The 22,379-nt window shown below is 47.8% G+C and overlaps 1 protein-coding gene across 4 annotated transcripts in view; it reads right to left on the bottom strand.

The window, feature by feature from the left end:
* The window catches only part of LOC119973538, an 82,096-nt gene that overhangs the window by 21,864 nt on the left and 37,853 nt on the right, over positions 1–22,379 (bottom strand). For all 4 annotated transcript variants that reach the window (XM_038811823.1, XM_038811822.1, XM_038811825.1 and 1 more), the window contains exons 5-6: positions 10,627–10,830; positions 1,634–1,749 (exon numbers count right to left, since the gene is read on the bottom strand). In XM_038811823.1, coding sequence (XP_038667751.1) covers positions 1,634–1,749; positions 10,627–10,830 — 320 coding nt within the window. The remainder of the gene's footprint in view (positions 1–1,633; positions 1,750–10,626; positions 10,831–22,379) is intronic.

Raw genomic sequence — 22,379 nt, 5'->3', positions numbered from 1 at the left:
AAAAGTTTTCTAAAAACAATATTATATCCTTTCTAACACTTAATTTCAGTATTGGTTATGGAATATGTGCTTTCAAAACTTAAAGTATTTGGAGAAACAGGTTTAAGTCATCAGAAAGGCAGCATGGTGGCATTACGGATAGCACAATTGCTTCACAGCTCCAGGGTCCCAGGTTCGATTCCGGCTTGGGTCACTGTCTGTGCGGAGTCTGCACATCCTCCCCGTGTGTGCGTGGGTTTCCTCCAGGTGCTCCGGATTCCTCCCACAGTCCAAAGATGTGCAGGTTAGGTGGATTGGCCATGATAAATTGCCCTTAGTGTCCAAAATTGCCCTTAGTGTTGGGTGGGGTTACTGGGTTATGGGGTTATGGGGATAGGGTGGAGGTGCTGACCTTGGGTAGGGTACTCTTTCCAAGAGCCAGTGCAGACTCGATGGGCCGAATGGCCTCCTTCTGCACTGTAAAATCTATGAAATCTATGAAAATTGGTCCTATCTCTGCAGAGTAGGAATGGGAGTTGCGTCTGCCCTAAAATCCTGCAGATTGATCAGATATTATGCAGCGGCTGATAAATGAATAATACTAAAGGCAATACATGTGAGATCGCAAGTGCTACATTACAGCAGTCAGACTACTATGTTGCCCTTTTGTATCCTTTGGTTTGTTTAGAAAATACATTCTCTTTCCTTGCAATCCCTGGATGAATTCTTTATGCTTCTGATAGCTGTTTGGTGTTATTGTGCAAAAAAGATCTTTTGTGTTCAACTTTTGGGTAATAAATTATATCGTTGCCAATATCAAGGAAATGTTGGCACGAGCGGATGCAAAATTGATCCCTCATTGAAACTATCGAACTCAGTTTCCTTGATCTCACCCCATAACTTTGGGGTGAGCTTAGGGTGGCACGGTGGCACAGTGGTCAACACTGCTGCCTCACAGCGCCAGGGACCCAGGTTCAATTCCAGCCTTGGCTGACTGTGTGGAGTCTCCACGTTCTGCGTGGGTTTCCTCCGGGTGCTCCGGTTTCCTCCCACAATCCAAAGATGTGCAGGTTAGGTCGATTGGCCATGATAAATTGCCCCTTAGTGTCCAGGGATGTGCAGGTTAGGGTACAGGGATAGGGCAGGGTGGGTGGGGGTGTGCATTTTGGTAGGGCGCTCTTTTGGAGGGCTGGTGCAGACCCAATTCTGCATTGTTGGGATGCTATATTAAGTGTTTATTTTCATTTTGAGTGGTTTGTTCAATTTGGCTGCAATGGGCACTTTAATTGATCTTCGCAGAGGATAAATGGCCTCAGATATTGTGGGCAAGGGCTATTGATAAGAAGTTATTGATCGACAAAGAGGTAACCTTAAGAGGTTATCAGTGGAGGTAGTTTGCTCCTTAAATTTGATCACAAGGTGAAGATTGATCTGGATTAGGAAGCCTTTTCACTCTTAACCTGAGATAAGCTTCAGTTGGGGAGAATTTTTTTTTAAAATGCTGTCTTTATTTTAAAGGAGGTTTGCAATGGAAAATTGGATTTTCTCTCTTTTCCTCAGGATCTGCCAACTAAATTACAGAGGAACAATTAGACACAAAAACATTTTATTCCAACTCTCACTACGTTGACTGCACAGGAATGAATGCACTAACCTTTCACGAAGGGTTACCTGCTCCTCCTGCTTCAGGATTGTTGAACTTTCAGCTGAGTGCTGTCGGGGATGTTTCAGGGGAGGTAAGACTCTTTGTTTCTTCACGGGGTGTCTTAGCTGCGGTGACAAAGGAAGTTCTGTCTCAATAATCGATGCTCAATAACACCGCGGACCACACAAAACACAGTTATTGACTCAGGCCCAAAACTAAAGTGTATCGCCACGAGTCCCAACCTGTCTTACCGAAACTAAAACCGGGGGAGGGGGTTCGGTTGAACGTGCGGCATTGTATGTTCATCCAGTCACTGCGTTGTTGGTGAAAACATGCGCTGTAGAACGTTGTAGACGGAGTGATCACATGATGACGCAGTGGCAAGTGAGGGATTTCTCCCCAGGGGAGCGGGCACAGTATATGCACGAAGCAGCTGCTACACTAGCGAATAAATTACTGCTTGTTACAAGTCTTATTGTCAGCGTTGTGGGAACCCAACACATAGAACATACAGAGGTCATTCGGCCCATCGAGTCTGCACCGACCCACTTAAGCCCTCACTCCCACTCTATCCCTGTAACCCAATAACCCCTCCTAAGCTTTTTGGTCACTAAGGGCAATTCAGCATGGCCAACCCACCTAACCTGCACATCTTTGGACTATGGGAGGAAACTGGAGCACCCGGAGGAAACCCATGCACACACGGGGAGGATGTGCAGACTCCGCACAGACAGTGACCCAGCGGGGAATCGAACCTGGGACCCGGGCGCTGTGAAGCCACAGTGCTAGCCACTTATGCTATCGTGGTGCCCACGGTTTACAAACCTGAAGAGGTGAAATCAGCTGCTTCATTGCTAAAGTTAGCAAAGAGGATGAAAAAGTTACTTCAGACAATTCTGGCCTTTGGAAGCAGCAAGGTTAACGTGCGATAAAGAGTCAGGAAGTCCAAAAGTGCTGTACATCCAATAAAGTGCAATCACTGTTGTGATGTCGGAACCACAGCAGCCAATTTGCACACAGCTAGCTCCTATAGTGTGATCACGGCTGGATTATCAGATTAGTGATTTTGGTTGAGGGATAATTATCGACTGAGACAGCAAGGAAAACCCCTCAGTTCCTCTTCTAAATAAAGCCATAGATTTATTAAAAGAAGGGGCCTTGACGTAACGTTTTGCAGCCTGGATTTTCTGCTCAGCCCTCCCGAGTTGACTTTGTTACGGCACCCTGGGCAATTGTGTGGTCAATTCCAGCCCCGGAGTCTCAACACAAGTGAATTAATCAATCATTTTTATAAAATTCCCAAACGCCTTGGCTGCCCAATAATTACAGTCACCAGGGTTGTAACTTAAAACATAATTACTGTTTATTTATAGCTAGAACTATAATGAAATACACATCAAATACATTTGGTTAATTACTAATTAATCAATAACTCCCACTTTAAGTTGCCACTCAGCCTCTATAGAGACGCACACACACATAAGGCAGACAAACACAGAGGAGTGGAAAGGGGTAAAAAAAAGACATTAGTGAAAGGGAAAAAAATATTTGTTTCAGACGATGGTTCTTCGTATGCATTCTTCACAGTAAACGTGCAGATCGCAGTCTTTGTTTTCCAGCCTGTACTGTGGTTTTAAAATACCGTACTCCCAACTTTCCTGGAGAGACAGACTCTTTGTTTCATCAAGTTCGCGGTTTGTCTTCAGGCTTCTGTGGTTTAGAAAATGCAGCACTCACAGGCAGCAGGCTTTCTGGTGAGAGAGAGATAGTTCATTCACCAGCTTTTTTGGGGAGAGTTAGCAGATTCTGGGCTTTGGCTGCCCAGCCTGTACTGGTTCTCCTGTAAATAGACTCATCCAGGCTCCCTGCCTTTTCAGAAACACGGCCTTTCCAGAGACAAATAGAGAGGAGAGCATAGCAGGACCTTCGTCGGGGCTGCGAGAAGTCAAACTGAAACCACCTTAGGTCTGAACCATTTCAGTGGAATAAGATCCAATCACCAACTGTCACCGGGCAAAGTACAGCCTTTTGGGCCAATTCATTGGCCATCAGCCAAATCCATCAGACCAAGTCCCAGCCCATCTCTTAAATTGGTGCCGGCCAGTCTACAACTCCAGTTTAAACCAACCTTCTGTTTTCTTCTGCCTGAATTAAAGATACATGCTTCCTTAAAGACAAATATATAATAATCATCCATGAATCAAAATTGTAACTGCAAAAAAAAGGGGGAAATAAGGATTTGGATTTAATTTATTGGCACATGTACCGAGGTACAGTGAAACATATTGTTCTGCGTGCAGTCCAGACAGATCGTTCTACACATGGAAAACATAAGACGTACATAAATACACAATTATAAATACATGGACACAGGCATCGGGTGGGCATTCAGAGTGTAGTAGTACTCAGTAGAGAAGATGTGTGAAGAGATCAGTTCAGTCTACAAGATGATCATTCAGGAGTCTGGTAACAGCGGGAAAGAAGCTATTTTTGAACCTGTTAGTACGTTTTCTCAGACTTTTGTATCTCCTGCCTGATGGAAGAATTTGGAAGAAAGAATAAATCAGGTGGGAGGGGTCTTTGATTGTACTGCCCGCTTTCCCAAAGCAGCGGGAGGTGTGATGTCAATGGATGGGAGGTGGGTTCACGTGGTGGACTGGGGGGTGTTCACGATTCTCTGTAGTTTCTTACGGTCTTGGGCCGAGCAGTTGCCATACCAGGATGTGATGCAGCCAGGTAGGATGCTTTCTACGGTACATCTGTAAATATTGGTAAGAGTCTTGTGGAAATTCCAAATTTCCTTAGTTTCCTGAGGAAGTATAGCCGCTGTTGTGCTTTCTTGGTTGTAGCGTCAACATGGGTGGTCCAGGACAGATTGTTGGTGATGTGCACACCTCAGAATTTGAAGCTGCCAACCATCTACACCTAGGCCCCATTGATGCTGGCACAGATGTGCATGATACTTTGCTTCCTGAAGTCGATGACCAGCTCTACAGTTTTACTAGCGCTGAGAGAGAGACTGTTATTACACCACTCCAGAAGGTTCTCTATCTCCCTCCTGTACTCTGACTTATTGTTGTTTGAGATCGAACCCACTACAGGCGTGTTATCAGCAAACTTGCAGATGGAGTTGGCCGAATACACAGGGAATAAACTGGAAGGAACCTTACTTACCTCCCCCCTAAAAGAATGAAACTTCAGGGCATAGGAGTGACAGCAATCACAAACACATATCCATCCGATCCATCCCCATTATACAAGTTCCCTTCTTGGTCTCTACATTGGTAACTAGTCAGCCCTTAAACACGTGACAAAGCATCCGCAATCACATTCTCCTTTCTGGGAATAGGTGCAATTTTAATATTGAACTGTTGTAATAATAAACTCCAACAGAATAATCTTGCGTCCACGATTTAAACTTCTCTGTACGAGCAAGTGGATTATGGTGTGTGTAAACCAAGCTTTGTTTGTTGTCATGTTAGTTGTAGACTTCAAAGTGCTGCAGGGCTAGTAGCAAGGCTAAGGTCACTGGTATCTGTGGCCACATTAATTGGTCTGGAAAAGTCCAGGCGGCCAGTACTGGTTCACCCACTAGCATGGCCGCCAATCTCTCAACCTCTACTTGGTGTTCTGTGGACCATGGTGTTTACGCTTGTCTCTGCAACATGCATTGTATTTCAGTCTCTAACTGAGCCACTTTCCATGGTTTGAGTCGAGACAGGTGTGGCTTTATTGATTCAGAGTTCCTTCTGTTCACATCATGATTAGTTAACAGAGCGCCCCCTGATATTTCCCTACAACTCTGTCTGTACTTTTTCGGTCTCTCGTGTAATGCAGTCAGTTTTCTGACCATCCAATGAATATTTAACCAAATTTTGAGGATCTTCTATAGTTAAACCACAAGGATTATTGTCAATGCTTAAGAGAAATATTTGATTTATTAAGAACCAATAAAGACGCTTTGACCCCCTCCAGCTTTACACTCCCTCTTTCCTTCACATGACTACATTCAGCAACATGGCAGCTGAGGGTTCAATCCTCTCAGCGTTGGTTGATTTATATGCAGCACTGTTTGTGCACCAACTTTTACCTCCTCAGCTGAGTTTTCCTAATCACAGCCCTTATCTGTATTTGGTAACTTGGACTGAAACAATTTGTGCTTTCCAGCTTTCAATTGTTCATTATTATCAGAATCAGAAGGTGGCATGTTATCGGCACCAGGAACTTTCTGGTTGTTAACAGATGCTGTTTCAGAACCTTCTCCATTCACCTTGCCCTTAATTTTTAAAAAGGAATTGTTTCCCAATTATTCAATGTCCTTTGCCTTTTGCTCCCTTTACCTTGAAGAGCCACTGTGGACCTTTAGAAGGTTGTGGGTTAACCAGCCGTTCACTTGGTGTCACGTCACAGTCCTTATTGTCCTCGTCCTGACTAACGGATGCCATGCTGGCGTGTATATTTCCCTTCAAAGCAGGCATACGCTGGGAAATATTTACACCTGAAGTGAATGGGAATGCTCCGAGAACTCCTCCTCAGACCAGGAAGGAAGGTACTGAGGGTGAAGGTGAGACTCGAAAGCCGAGGTGTTACCACAAGGTGGGACACATTCGTTCAGCTTGTTGGAAGCTGCATCTACAACTCCAGTTCAAACCAGCACAGGCTTCTGCTTTCTTCTGCTTGATTTAATGATACAGGTTTCCTCAAGTATGCAGCTCCTTGGCTGGGCCTGGTACCTACAGAAAGCCCTGGAGGATCCCCTGGTGTACAGTTGGAGAACTGAAAGGCTGGCTGTTGCACTGCTGGGTCACTGACGTCAGGGCTTTTGGCTCAGCTGTGTGCGGTCATGGTGGTGATGAGGTGAAGTGGGGGGTGGGGGAGGTTGGGAGAGGAATCCACCTAAAGAACTAAACTTGCCCCCTCTGTCTAGAGCAGCGATGGGTAACCTGTGGCCTGGGGGCTACATGCGGTCCATGTGCATTTTGAGTGTGGCCCACAAGACATTTTGTTGACTTTGCCCATGTGCCACTGATTTCCATCCTGATGTGCCATCAATTAATCACGAGACGAGAAGTGAACGAAATAGGCTTTAATAAGCTGAACATAAGAACTAGGAGCAAGAGTAGGCCATCTGGCCCCTCGAGCCTGCTCCACCATTCAATGAGCCCATGGCTAATATTTTGTGGACTCAGCTCCACTTTCCGGCCCGAACACCATAACCCTTAATCCCTTTATTCTTCAAAAAACTATCTATCTTTATCTTAAAAACATTTAATGAAGGAGCCTCAACTGCTTCACTGGGCAAGGAATTCCATAGATTCACAACCCTTTGGGTGAAGAAGTTCCTCCTAAACTCAGTCCTAAATCTGCTTCCCCTTATTTTGAGGCTATGCCCCCTAGTTCTGCTTTCACCCACCAGTGGAAACGACCTGCCCGCATCTATCCTATCTATTCCCTTCATAATTTTAAATGTTTCTATAAGATCCCCCCTCATCCTTCTAAATTCCAACGAGTACAGTCCCAGTCTACTCAACCTCTCCTCATAATCCAACCCCTTCAGCTCTGGGATTAACCTAGTGAATCTCCTCTGCACACCCTCCAGTGCCAGTACGTCCTTTCGCAAGTAAGGAGACCAAAACTGAACACAATACTCCAGGTGTGGCCTCACTAACACCTTATACAATTGCAGCATAACCTCCCTAGTCTTAAACAGAAAGCCTCCTGGCCTCTGATCCTGAACTGAGGCAGGGCCGGAGGTCAGCCACCTTTATACCGAGCCCGAGGGAGGCGGAGCCACCAGGCAGTGGTTTACCACAATACATGTAATACAGTAACAGTTTACCACAATATATATAATATACTAACAGTAGTTTACCACACATCCACACAGTATTTTTCCTACTGGTATGGGCAGCACGGTAGCATTGTGGATAGCACAAATGCTTCACAGCTCCAGGGTCCCAGGTTCGAATCCCGGCTTGGGTCATTGTCTGTGCGGCGTCTACACATCCTCCCCGTGTGTGTGTGGGTTTCCTCCGGGTGCTCCGGTTTCCTCCCACAGTCCAAAGATGTGCAGGTTAGGTGGATTGGCCATGATAAATTGCCCTTAGGTTCCAAATTGTCCTTAGGGTCCAAATTGCCCTTAGTGTTAGGTGGGGTTACTGGGTTATGGGGATAGGGTGGAGGTATGGGCTTGGGTAGGGTGCTCTTTCCAAGAGCCGGTGCAGACTCCATGGGCCGAATGGCCTCCTTCTGCACTGTAAATTCTATGAAATTCTATGACTGAAGTGATACACACACACAAAGCACGAGCAAGTGAAGTGAGCTGCGTGCTGGTTGCCCACAACATTGACTGTGAGAGCCGCACTTTTGTTTTTGCCATTTGAGGTTGACAGTTCAGTTAATATATGAATGATTAAGCATTTTCTACAACTCGTTATGAAATATTCACTGTGTATTAAATGTATTTAATCTGGTTCATGGGGTCATGGTTAGTGGACGTGCCCGACTTCAATCTTGTGGCCCAGTGAGATGAAGGAGGGCCACTCAGGCGGCCCACTCACTAGCCCAGGTGGCCCACTCACTAGCCCTGGTGGCCCACTCACTAGCCCAGGTGGCCCACCGCTGGTCTGGAGGCTTTGCACTTGGGCCTCCCACCAAGTCTCTGGCCCGCATGCAGGAGGCTAGTCTCTCCACCCAAATGAAAATTACTCTGGAATTTTGTGCATTTCTTTGCCCATTACAATACGAATTACCATAAGCGCAGTGGAAATGGATAAAAACACATGTTAAAGATGTGCACAAATGTTCAATTCCGCCATGAGCACTTCACAAAGCATCTGAAGAACCAAATAAATGCAACTTTAGCTTGGACCCGCTGCAGAGAATAAAAGCTGCTGCCAAAGCTTAATAAAGGCAATGGAAAATTGTCAGAATCAAACCTCAGAACATACGTTCCGCATGCTTATCCAAAACAATGTTATCTACAAACAGCACGAATTAAAACAACAATCGCAAACTGACATAGAGTACAGAATGAAAAGCCATGGTTACTAAATGTGAATGATGATCAAAGGCTGCCCTGAATTAAAACCATCAGGCGAACTGTTGCTTTCCTATTGAGCGACCAAGCGGAAAGACCAAGGCACAGAACGGCAGCACGGTTGAACATCAACAATATTGATGCACGCGCAATTGGCTTCGGGACAGGAAACAGCGAGGCATGATCGATGATTGTTTTCCAGATTGGCGGATGCAGAACCTGGGGGCGTGAGTATACGTTTCGGTAGAAGGGATGGGACAACAATACAGACCTAACTGAATGGTGGAGCAGATGTGATGGGCCGAATGGCCTACTTCTGCTCCGATATCTTGTGGCCCATGGTTCTAATGACAGTTCGAAAGAATGTACGGGGACCGAGGGGCCTGGTGGGTGCTTCATGTGCGTAGATCTTGGAAGGGGAGAGACAGAATGAGATGGTAGTTGGTCAGCCATGTGGACGTTGGGCTTCATAAATGGAGCCTTTCAAAAGCTCCGGTTAGGCCTTGGCTGGAGTATTGTGTCAATTTCTGGTCACCACACTTTTGGAAGGATGCGAGGCTCCTTGAGAAGGTGTAGGGGTGATTTGCCAGAATAGCTCCAAGGGTGAGGGGTTTTAGCCACAAGGGTAGGCTGGGAAAGCTGGGGCTGTCTGTCTTGGAGCAATGGTGACCGAGGGGAGATTTGATCAAGACATACAAAATTATGAAAGGTTTATGCAAATAAAAGCTGTTCCAATTATTGCAGCTAATGGCATAAGAAGTCAGATTTAATGGGCGCGATTCTCCACCCCCCACGACGGGTCAGAGAATAGCGGGAGGGCCTTCCCGACATTTTTCCTGACCTCCCGCTATTCACCCCCCCCCCCCACGCCCGCCCCCCGACATGAATCGCTGCTCGCCGTTTTTTACGGCGAGCAGCGATTCTCCCCTAGCCGATGGGCCGATTTCCCAGGCCTTTACGGCCATTTTCATGAACTCAAACACATCTGCTCTCACCGTTCGTGAAAACGGCCGCATAGTGCCGTCCTGGGGAACCATGGCACTGGGGAACCAAGGGTGCCATGGGCCCGCGATCAGTGGGCACCGATCGCGGGCAGCGGGTACGAACCCCACGCACCCTTTGTTCCTCCACCGCCCCGCTGGATCAGTCCGCGGGGCGGCTGAGGGGCATAACGGCCCGCGCATGCGCGGGTTTCACGCATATGCGCGATGACGTCATCCGCGCATGCGTGGGTTGGAGCCGTCCAATCCGCGCATGCGCGGCTGACGTCATCATATGCGTCAGCCATCGTTAACTTTGGCGCGCGGGCTTAGCGAAATTCGCTAAGCCCGCAATGCCGAAGTTCACGGGGCCTCGCTGCTAGCCCCGACCGGGGAGCAGAATCGGGTCCCGGGAGGGGGCGCGGAGGCTGCCGTGGACATGGCCGGTTTCACGGCAGCCTTTACGACTCTCCGTATTTGCGGAGAATCGCGCCCAATGACTTGGGCAGGAGATATGAGGGTGGGATGGGAGGAAGGACCTTTTTATACAGTGAGTGGTGTTGACCTGAAGCTCGCTGCCTCTGATGGTAGGACCAGTGACAATCAATGATTGCAGAAAGAAATTGGACAGGCACATGAGGGAAAATAAGGGTACGAAGCAAAAAGAATAGGGTGAGGGAATAGCTTGCTCTGAGAGGCAGCATGGATTCAAAGGGCTGAATGGCCTCCACCTGTGCCATTATCACCCTGTGTTACATGACAACTTCTCCCATCCCACTGGGAAAAAAAAGAGGGAAGGGCAGGAAATACTTTAACAGCTGAGCGGATAAGGCAGGAGTGCAAGTTACGTCTCATTTGAAATGAACCTAAAAATTACAGCATCAATAAACAGAAAGAAACAAGGTCGTTAAGACATTTTCAGCAATTGTCTGATGAACTACAATATTCCCTTAGTCTAAAATTGCTCAGATTTCAGGGGGCACCTTGGATGGGATATTGCTGAGGAAACGCATCGGGGTGTCTTTTCCATCCAGGTCATTGATGTCAGGAATTGGATTGTTGGCAATGATGGCGGAGGCTCTGTCCTGGTTGCTCTCCGAGGCACGGTTCATCAGGCCCAGACTGTTTTTCATGTGGCTGACGCACTTCTGAAACTGGGTTTGGTGTAAGGTCTGAAAATCTTGCTCCTGTGGAGAATGAAGAGAAGGAACATGCTTATTATTCATAGAATCATAGAATTCCTACAGTGCAGAAGCCGGCCATTCGGCCCATCGAGTCTGATCCAGCCCCCTCAAAGTGCACCCTGCCTGAGCCCTATCCCCGTAACACCTCAACCCCACCTAACTTCTTGGACACTCGGGGACAATTTAGAATGGCCAATCCGCTCTGCACCTCTTTGCACTGTGGGAGAAACCCGGAGCACCCGGAGGAAACCCACGCAGGCGCAGGGACAACGTGCAGACTCCGCACAGACAATCACCCAAGGTCAGAATCGAACCTGGATCCCCGGCGCTGTGAGGCAGCAGTGTTAACCCCTGGGCTCAGCCTCACTCACCTGGGACTTTGTGCACCCAGAACTGGCGATGAAGTAAGCTAGGAGGAAAGTAAGAACAAGAGGGGGCCATTCAGCCCCTCGAGCCTATTCCACCAATCACGGGTGTGCTCTACCTCAAGTCCACTGAGCGACCTCTGTTCCATATCCCAAACTAACAAAAATCTATCAATGTCAGGATTGACGTCATCAATCTCAAAAACCTTTTTGGTGGGCAAACTTCGAGATGTGTGTTAAGAAGTGTTTTGTGACTTCACCCATCAGTCTAGCTCTAATAATAAGGTTATAACCAATTGTTTTGAGCTCTCCAACCAAAGGATAGTTTCCCATTGCTAACTGTAATAACCACCACAAGTCTCAATCAATCCCCCGTGGGGCTCGGAAATACGGGCTCCTCCACTGAACCCAGCTGTTAAAAGGCGGGCAGGATTGGAACCAGCATCTTCGGATGGTCTCAGCTGGGATTGATGCACTGCCTGCCGCATTGGGGCCTTGCTTTTCTTTGTCTGAGGAACCATTGATGTTTAAGCCTTCTCAGGACTCCTGTGAATATTACACTGGCGACGAGGAGAAAGGGAACGGGATACTGCGATTCTGGACATCCAGACCACAGCTGAATTTCGCTGCAAGGGAGCAAGGTCAGAACAAAGTTAAAAACATCGCTTTTCAGGAGTGCGGTGGCCGGGACCCGATGGACGACATTGAGTGGAGGGTGCAGCAGTGAACCGCATGTCAGGAGCATCAGGAGCTCCCACCAACAGCATCTCTTCACCCCTGGGAGTGGCCACTGAGAAGCTACGCCAGTTGTTTAGAGTTCATGGCATGCCGGAGGTGCTCGTTCCTGATAACGGCACCCCTTTTACCAGCGAGGAATTCTCACACTTCATACAGACAAATGGTACAAAACACATTCGGACCATCCCGGACCACCCCCTGGCTGAGCGGGTGGTGCAGACATTTAAGAGAGGCATAAAGAAACAAGCCACGGGGTCCATGGAGACAAAATTGCCGTGGTTCCGGCTTAGCTATCGGATCACACCGCATATAACGGCCGGTGTGGCACCGGCAGAATCGCTGATGGGCCGAAGATTGAGAACCAGTCTTGGGCTGGCATTTCCCAATATTGGCGGGAAGGCGGAGACAAAGCAGGGGGCTGGATTCTCCTTTTCAGGGACTATGTCCCCATGCTGTTGTAAAAACTGTGGTCTTTCACCTCAAAAAAACGCGTGAAAAGACACCATATTCATAGCCCTGCAGGGGGCTGGCAGGGACCCGACCCGGACCGCCTGACAATAAAGGCCCTGCCCCCCCCCCCCATGGGGCACCCCGTGCCCTCCGATTCACCCGCCCCCCAACCATGGCGGCCGCCGACCGAGTCCGCGAGTATCCCGAAGGACAGGACCATGAGTGGTCCACGCCGTCGAGGCTTTGGCCAGTCGGGGGTGCAGAATAGCGGGGTGGGTCTCCAGCGCTGGCCACAGGTAGGCGATGTGTGGCGTGGCGGTGTTTCGGGGCCCAGAGAATCGGGGAACTCCCAATTCTGTGCGTGAAACTGGATTCTCCGCCCAGGCACCAGACGCGATTTTGGCGTCGGGGTTCAGAGAATCCAGCCCAGCATCTCCAGAAAAAGTTCCACAGCCAAGGGAAGCAGGACAGCGAGTTCAAGCGAGGGGACACCGCTAATGTTCGGAATTTCAGAGACGGTGCCCAGTGGGTACCAGGGACCATAGAGGTGAAATGAAATGAAAATGAAATGAAAATCGCTGAACATTTGTCACAAGTAGGCTTCAATTGTAGGTACTGTGAAAAGCCCCTAGTCACCACATTCCGGCACCTGTTCAGGGAGGCTGGTACGGGAATTGAACCGTGCTGCTGGCCTGCCTTGGTCTGCTTTCAAAGCCAGCGATTTAGGCCTGTGCTAAACCAGCCCCTTGAAGACTGGACCGGTCTCTTATACAGTAAAAACCAAGGAGCGGACCCTATGCAAACACATGGGTTACCTCAAAGGTAGGGAGCCCGCACCAGGAGCGGTCCCACCAGGTGTGTCAGCTCTTTGTCCTCTGTCCCATCCAGGGGATAAGGAGCAACACTCCCGAAGGGCCAGGATGCAGAGATACATGAGACGGAAGATTCAGGGTCAGGCATGGAGACATAAGCACCTCTAGCCTCAAAGGAGTTTGGCCAGGGAGACACCATTGACATCACCTGCAGACGATCGGCGCAGAAGCTTCGCTACCTGAAGCATTACACACCATTGGCAACTGCTGGAAACAGCCGCGGGTGAAGCGACGAAGGAGACCTCAATGACAGGATGACTTGTGGAGCACCGGGGGGTGGGGAGGGTGTAGTAAGCACCACGAGACCCACGGGGATTGATCTCCCATTGAGGCTCTAGGTGAGATGAGCATTTTCTTTGAGCTGTTTATTTTAGTTTTGCTGCCACTTCTTAGAATGATACAGCACAGGAGGCCATTTGACCCATCATGCCAGTGCTGGCTCCTTGATAGAGCTCTCCAACTAGTCTCTCTCCCCTGCTCCTTCCCCGGTTTCCCTTTCCAGGATTTATCCAATTCTCTTTTGAATCTGTCTCGGGCAGGTTTAGGGGCTGGTTTAGCTCACTCAGCTAAATCGCTGGCTTTTAAAGCAGACCAAGCAGGCCAGCAGCACGGTTCGATTCCCGTACCAGCTTCCCCGGACAGGTGCCGGAATGTGGCGACTAGGGGCTTTTCACAGTAACTTCATTGAAGCTTACCCGTGACAATAAGCGATTTTCATTTTCATTTTTCAGTGCATGGAAACACGCTGAGGAAGTGAGGCTATTCCAGCGCCCAAAGTCATTGCAAATAATTCAGGGACAAAAGAATGCATTTAACTCGTGGAGAAAATCTTACTGTACTTACAAAGCAGAGAGCTGCTAACCAGATGCCCCCCCCCCCCCCCCCCCCCCCCGGCTGACAACCACATTGTCAATGGTGTTAGAAACTCATTTGATGATCAGATTAGCTGCCTGTTTCAGCACGGGGAAGGACTCACTCCCATGGTTCGTATTGTCCAGCAGTTAGGTCTCAGCAGAGCCCAGCACTCGTGGACACTGGTATTGGATGACAATTGTAAAAAGAAGTTTGTTCAGCAGTTTTTGCGGGCAGCATAATCAAGGATCCCTCCCACCCGGCTTACTCACTTTTCCAACTTCTTCCATCGGGCAGGAGATTCAGAAGTCTGAGAACACGCACAAACAGACTCAAAAACAGCTTCTTCCCCACTGTCACCAGACTCCTAAATGACCCTCTTATTGACTGACCTCATTAACACTACACCCTGTATGCTTCAACCGATGCCAATGCTTATGTAGTTACATTGTATACATTGTGTTGCCCTATTATGTATCTTCTTGTATTTTCTTGAATTTTGTTTAATTCCCTTTTCTTCCCATGTACTGAATGATCTGTTGAGCTGCTCGCAGAAAAATACTTTTCACTGTACCTCGATACACGTGACAATAAACAAATCCAATCCAATCCAATTTTCGACAGCACCTTGGTAGACTGCTCTGCCTGTGCATTCCATTCATGTAGGATCTTGAAAAATGGTATTTCTGAATCTTGGCTGTTCTTTCCGAATAAAATATAAGAGCGTATCTTGACACTGACACAACATGGTAGGGAACCTGCTTGGGGGGGGGGGATGTTGCATCAGAGGTTAAAAGTGGAAGAGATGTGTTCTCCAACATGACCAAACAGTGGAGATGTACCAACAGGGTACACCTGTGGTGAGGCAGGCCGGGAGTGGGTTGCAGCCAGGGCAAGGGGCAAGGATAACACATGTCAGGTGGCTGGAGGCCAAGGTCACAATGGGTGCCACTGCGGAGGACTTAGAAGCACCTCAATAATAATCTTATAATAATCTTTATTGTAACAAGTAGGCTTACATTAACACTGCAATGAAGTTACTGTGAAAAGCCCCTAGTCACCACACTCTGGCGCCGGTTTGTATCTTGTCTGCACATGGGTCGTATGGTGGGGTATGCAGAGCAGGTGGATATCAATGTGGGGAAGAGCTGGAAATGCTACTTTGTGAGATACTGGGGACTAGCCTCTGAAACATTGGCATTCACACTCAATGTAAGGCAGGCAGCAAGCCAACTTCACAGTACCTGCTCCTTGGAAAGGTTGCTGTGTGTACCAGTACTAACCACTCTGTTCATTGGCTGTATACATCAGCACGGGGTCCAAAGTTGCAGCTTCCTAATGCCGCTAGCTTGCACTGCCTCAAGCGGAGGTTATATGTGGCTTGAGCAGGTACTGGACATCATACAGAGATTTAATGTGACCTTGGAAACACTGACACAACATGGTAGGGAACCTGCTTTGGGGGGGGGGGAGGAATGTTGCATCAGAGGTTAAAAGCGGAAGAGATGTGTTATATCTGCAGAGGCCCTCTAGACACACGATCAAAAGGAGCTGAAAGCTATAGAGGTCAATGACAGGAGTCAAGCCCCAAGGACCTGGATTCAGAGTCGCAAGAAGTTCCATGGCCTCAGGCAAGAGGCTAAAGTCAGTGAATGCATCTTCATATCCTACCAATTTTATTCACCACTAGCCTCACACACAGCTCAAAGCACCACACATCTATTCCTCACCTTCCAACAATCTCTCTCAGTCAAGGTTCGCATGCTTCACCTCACCCTTAAACAATTACCACTGCTGCCAGCGGGGGGGAATAGTGGTGATGGCACTGGCCATTGAATGAGGCTCGGGTAATTCTCCGGGCCATGGCTTCAAATCCCACCAATTTAAATTTACTTTAGACAGCCATTCTCAGGTACAACGAAAACTATCATTGATTCCTCCATAAACCCATCTGTTTCGCTATTATCCTCTCGGGAAGCAAATCTGCCGTCCTTATCCAGTCTCGACTACATGTGACTTTGAACCCACAGCAATGAGGTTGACTGTTATGTACCCCCTGAAATGGTCAAGCAACTAACTCCGTTCAGGGGCATGGGCAAATAGGGTTGGGCACCAAATGCTGACTTCCATGCCCACATCCCTTGGAAGAAGAAAGAAAATAAAAGCCTCACACCTACATCTCACAACCAGCTATTCAACCATGACAGTTTCACCACCCAAACATGTTGGAGTGCATGCACTAAAACATTTCCATTTCTGGCATGCTAGACTGATGCCTACATGTCCGAAACCTCAAGGAGGAGATGATGCTGACCATCACTGGGATGCGCATTGTTGAGGCCATGGCATACATTAGAACTGAAAGCAAAGGTAATGCTATCCTCATACCTACTCCTCCTTCTCACATGTCACTTCTCTCTTTCCACACTCCCTTCTGATTTATAAGCTACAGATAGTGTAAACATGTACTTCTTACTTTCCACCCCCCCCCCCCCTCCCCCGCCCCAAACGACAATCTTATCCTTGCGCTATTCTTGCTTCAGATGCCTATGAGCTCCAACATGACCAAACAGTGGAGATGTACCAACAGGGTACACCTGTGGTGAGGCAGGCCGGGAGTGGGTTGCAGCCAGGGCAAGGGGCAAGGATAACAAGTGTCAGGTGGCTGGAGGCCAAGGTCACAATGGGTGCCACTGCGGAGGACTCAGAAGCACTGCAATAATAATCTTATAATAATCTTTATTGTAACAAGTAGGCTTACATTAACACTGCAATGAAGTTACTGTGAAAAGCCCCTAGTCGCCACACTCTGGCGCCGGTTCGGATACACCTCGGGAGAATTCAGAATGTCCAATTCACCCAACAGTATGTCTTTCGGGACTTGTGGGAGGAAACCGGAGCACCCGGAGGAATCCCACGCAGACACGGGGAGAATGTGCAGACTGCGCACAGACAGTGACCCAAGCCGGGAATCGAACCTGGGGCCCTGGCGCTGTGAAGCAACAGTGCTAACCACTGTGCTACCGTGCCGCCCACAATGGGGCAACCTACAGAAAAGGACACTCGTGCATATGCACAATGAAATGCTTAGTAGATTGGGAAGGTGGGGGGGGGCAGAGTAAACCTGTGGTCAATGTCAAGAGGCATGGACGAGTCGAGCACCGACTTGGCACAGGATATTGTGCAAAGCTTAAAGCACATCCTCTCCAGCATGGCAGGGTGGCCAACCCTGATCCAATATCCGATCCCTAACCATGATGCAGCATCTAATTAATAGCTGATGCCTCAGTTCTATAGCAGCACAAACAGCAGCCACCCAAAGAAGAAGCTCAGATTTCTGCGATGGAAGCTAAGACCTACAGCCAACAAAGCTCTGACTACCAGTGTATCCCAAGGGACCGGGGAGGGCAGGCAGAAGCTCAGTTAATGTCTCACCTAAAAAATGCCACCTTTGACAAAGCATAACTTCCACCATACGTTTCAGCAATGATGAACATGCTAGTACCAATGTTTGCAAAAAATGCTTACCCGGGGAACCCAGTAGAAGTTTATCGTAAATACCAAAGCAGATTTTTAAAAATCTTATAATTATCGCATTAAGCGGCAACGCAGATGTAGGGTGGAGTCAAATTGGACCAGTGCAGGCAGCTCTGGAGAAATAAATGTTTACTTCTGGCAATGTGCTTTAGGGAATTCTGTCTCTATGGAGCTATTTATGTTTAATAGGAATGTACTCAGATGTCGAATGAAAAATAACACATTTCTTCCTTAGATTTTTAATATTTATTCTTTCACAAGACTTGGGTGTCATTGTCTATGACATTTATTGCTCATCCCGAATTGCCCTTGAGAGAATGGTGGTGAGCTGCCTTCTTGAACCATTGTGGGCTGTGTGTGTTGTTAGGGAGGGAGTTCCAGGATGCTGACCAGCGACAGTGAAGGAACGGTGATATATTTCCAAGTCTGGATGGTGAGCGGCTTGGAGGGGTACCTGCTGCTGGTGGGGTTCCTGTGCACCTGCTGCACTTGTCCTTCGAAGTGGTAGAGGTCCCGGGTTTGGAAGGTGCTGTTGAAGGAGGCTTGCTGAGTTACTGCGGTGCACCTTGTGGATGGCACACACAGCTGCCACTGTGTGTCGGTTGTGGAGGGAGTGAATATTTAGGGGGGTGGATGGGGTGTCAGTCAAACAGGCTGCTTTCTCTGAGATGGTGTTGAGCTTCTTGTGTGTTGGAACTGCACTCATCCAGGCAAGTGGAGTGTATTCCATTACGCTCCTGACCTTGTGCCTTGCAGATGGTGGACAGGCTTTAGGAGTCAGAAGGTGAATTTTCACCCTTATTTTTAAAAATGTTTTGCTATGAATCCCTTTAAAGTTTTATTACACAGCACAGTCCATTTCAGTTCATTTTAGCTCCACTGAAATACATTTGCTTTAAGAGGTTATCAGGGTAACTAGCAGACACTCCTTACCAATACCAGGCAACCAACAGTAACGACAAGAACAATCTGGCACCAGCTAGGGGGAGCTCAGGCTAAAGTGTCTAACAAAGATACTTTCTTATTTGAGAAAGGAGAGTAAGCAGGGCTATGGGGCTGAATGGCCTCTTTCAGTGCTGTAACCATTCTGTGCACACAGGCCAGACACTGAGTATAACCTAACAGGAGTTCAAAATAATCTGGAGGTGCAATTTTAATAAATGTTTAAAGGGATTTTAGCTATAACCTCATTTCAACAATGGAAGAGAAGTGGTTACGTTACTGACACATTTACTAACCTCTGTAAAATTCTGAAAAATAGCACCTCCCCCCCTTTAAAATGGGCCAAAACTCCAAACTTACTGGGTGGAGTATGTGTCCATACCCCATAGAAAATTTCCCTTCAGAAATCTCTAAATTCCTTCTTGATAAAAAGCTTGTGTACAATAGGCTCCCCTCCCTGACTCCCCTCCATTATAGAGTACAACCAATGGGCGATTTGCGACTGTTCTTTGGGACTTAAACATTTTTTTTAGAGTACCCAATTCATTTTTCCAATTAAGGGGCAATTTAGCCTGGCCAATCCACCAACTCTGCACATCTTTGGGTTGTGGGGGGCGAAACCCACGCAAACACGGGGAGAATGTGCAAACTCCTCGTGGACAGTGATCCAGAGCCGGGATGGAACCTGGGGACTCGGCGCCGTGACGCAGCAATGCTAACCACTGCGCCACCGTGCTGCCCATTCTTTGGGACTTTTGTGTGGTGCACACGATGCTGCCTGAGCTTCTTCCTGTTACGTGTGTATGTGTATGTGTGTTGTGGGGGGGGGGGGGGGGGGGGGGGGGTGTTCTGGCCTGTTTGCCAAAGCAACTGATGACCTGCCTGTTCATTCAGACACTCTAAGGTGCACTGTCACAACACACAGCTTTTGGTCGATTGACATTCCCCACGTACCAAATGACTGGACGGTTCCTCCAATTCACAAGGTCTGGAGACACTCAAGAAGCAGAACAATTTTTTTTTAAAAAAAGAGTTCCTGTTTAACGATCTATCTGAGGGTTGCTTATTACTCTGGGAATGCTTTTTAAGACAAGAGGTCATGCATTTCACAAGGATGGTCAAGAGGTTTCTTCCTGTGCATGTCAAGCTGCAAGCCATCACGTGCGGAAAGCCAGGGACATGTATTCTTCTTTCTCCTGAGAATAGATGGCTGCATGAAGAATTGTCGTTTTCTCATTTGTATCTTCAGTGTAAAACTACTTTTAAACAGCCAGCTGTAGTGTCCAATGATTCAATTGTCGTGTTTGGCTGTGTGAGTCTGCTTTCTATTGATGCTCACTGCGCTTGATTGGTTAAGCCTGGGCGTGCACTCAGAGAAAAGTAAACAAAGCAGAAGAAAGACCTGGAAGCCTGGAGTACAGATTTTGAAGCACGGTGTATAAATTCTGTTACATAATAATGGAAGCGTAAATGTTACATCTGATTTTCCATGTGCAGTTGATGACAGTTCTATGAATATATAAATGTTTATTTAAGCATCTTCTGTAATTGGTTATGAAATATTTGGCTTGTACTAAATGTATTTAATCTTATTCATGAGGTTAATGAAAATGCCCAATTTCATTCATGTGGCCCACGGACATGATGAAGGGTCATTCATGTGGCCCTCTCAACAGCCTAGGTTATCCATTACTGATTTACAAGAACTATGGTAGCAGATACCTGGGAACACCACTACTTGGAGGTTCCCCTCCAAGTCCCTCCAGAACTCCAGAACTAATGGGGAACAGGTACCTGCCGTGTCTGAGCCAGGTGAAGAGCCTCTGCAACCAGCCCTCCCACACATGCTGGAGATTCAAGGAGAAACAGGGCACCATCAGGCAGAAGAGGCCTTCAATAGAGTGAAAAGAGAGATAGAGGAGTGTGTCCATGTGCTCTCTCATGTCGTGGCTCGAAGATCTCAGAGGCAGCTGCTTCGGAGACCTAGGTCCAGCAGTGTTTGCTGGATATGCACTCAGTCAGGCATTCCATCACTGTAGCCATCAGTGGCTAGGTGAGAGGGGTATCCTCCAGGAGCCCCATGTACTTGTAAATAAATATATGCACTTGCCCTGTGTTGGTGTATCCTGGATTCCATCTTGCCACCAATCGCTTTTATGATCGCACGCACTCCACCCCTTCCAGGTGAAGAATATCCTGGAGGACCAAGGATGAGTTTTTCACCCACGCACGCATGCCTGTGCATGGAGATACTGCCCTGTAACAAGGTTGATGAGAGCCTCCCTCCTACACTATCTGCTTGGATCCACAGTCTTAGGACTCTACAGGGAGACTTTTGCCTTGTCATTATATCCACAAGCCACCAACAAGATTGCCCAGTGCTGAATCCTAGCCGCGGTCATGGATGAGATTGCCTTGTCCTCCATAAAAAGGCCCAACAGGGGTTTATGGTAAAGTGTCAGCGGTAGACATCTGGATAGATTTCTTCACGCCGAATGTCACGGTCAGATTTTTGATTTGTGCACAGCGTCGCTCCAGGGTTCGTGATGCATAAGCAATCGGTTGCTCAGTGTCAACATCCCAACAATGGGAGCAGACTGCCTGTACTCCCTAGGGAGAGGCATCACATGTTAGTCCCAGCGGTCTTGTGGGATTGTAGTGTGCCAAGATATTGGAGAACAGCAGCTGTTGCTTCATTTTTGTGAATGCTTCGTCCTGTGGCACTTGCCACGACCACTTCTGGTTTTTCCTTTTTTTTTTATAAATGTTTTTTATTCAGTTTTCATGTTTTATATTGAACAAATTATATTGAACAAATTACAAATTGTTAGAGAGAGAGAAAAAAAAAGAACACGCAAAAATTAACATATATATTTACAGGTGAGCATCTTCGTACTAATAACTGTGGCCTCCCCCTTTTCGCCGGCATACATATTTTACATTCCCCTTTTTTAAAGAATATTTTTATTAGGGTATTTGCAATTTTTTATAATAATAATAACAGCGATGTAAACATGGCACAATAAATATTTTCACCCCCATCACAAACTTCACACCCCCCAACAATAAAGCAACAGTCTGCACCCACCCCCCCCCCCCCCCCCCACCCCCCCACCCCCTGCCTTTGGAATACTGCATCTGCTGACATTTTAATTTTCCCCAAGAAAGTTGACGAACGGCTGCCACCTCTGGGAGAACCCTAACATTTACCCTCTTAAGGCGAACTTTATTTTCTCGAGACTGAGAAACCCAGCCATGTCACTAACCCAGGTCTCTACACTCGGGGGCTTCGAGTCCCTCCACATTAATAAGATTCGTCTCCAGGCGACCAGGGAGGCAAAGGCCAAGACATCGGCCTCTTTCGCCCCCTGAACTCCCAGCTCTTCCGACACTCCAAAGGTCGCCACCTCCAGACTCGGCACCACCCATGTTTTGAGTACCATCGACATTGCCTGAGCGAAACCCTGCCAAAACCCTCTAAGCTTCGGGCATGCCCAAAACATGTGGACATGATTTGCTGGACTTCCCGCACACCTTGCGCACCTGTCCTCTACCCCGAAAAACTTGCTCAACTGGGCCACCGTCATGTGTGCCCGGTGGACTACCTTGAATTGTATCAGGCTAAGCCTGGCACATGATGAGGATGCGTTAATCCTGCTTAGGGAACCCGCCCACAGATCCGCTTCTATCTCTCCTCCTCGCTCGTCTTCCAACTTGCCCTTTAGCTCCTCCACCAGAGTTTCCTCTGATTCCATAAGTTCCTGGTAGATGTCCGATACCTTCCCCTCTCCCACCA

The sequence above is a fragment of the Scyliorhinus canicula genome, chromosome 11, assembly GCF_902713615.1.
Source record: "Scyliorhinus canicula chromosome 11, sScyCan1.1, whole genome shotgun sequence".
Classification (NCBI taxonomy): domain Eukaryota; kingdom Metazoa; phylum Chordata; class Chondrichthyes; order Carcharhiniformes; family Scyliorhinidae; genus Scyliorhinus; species Scyliorhinus canicula.
This window is presented reverse-complemented; position numbering and strand designations above follow the sequence as displayed.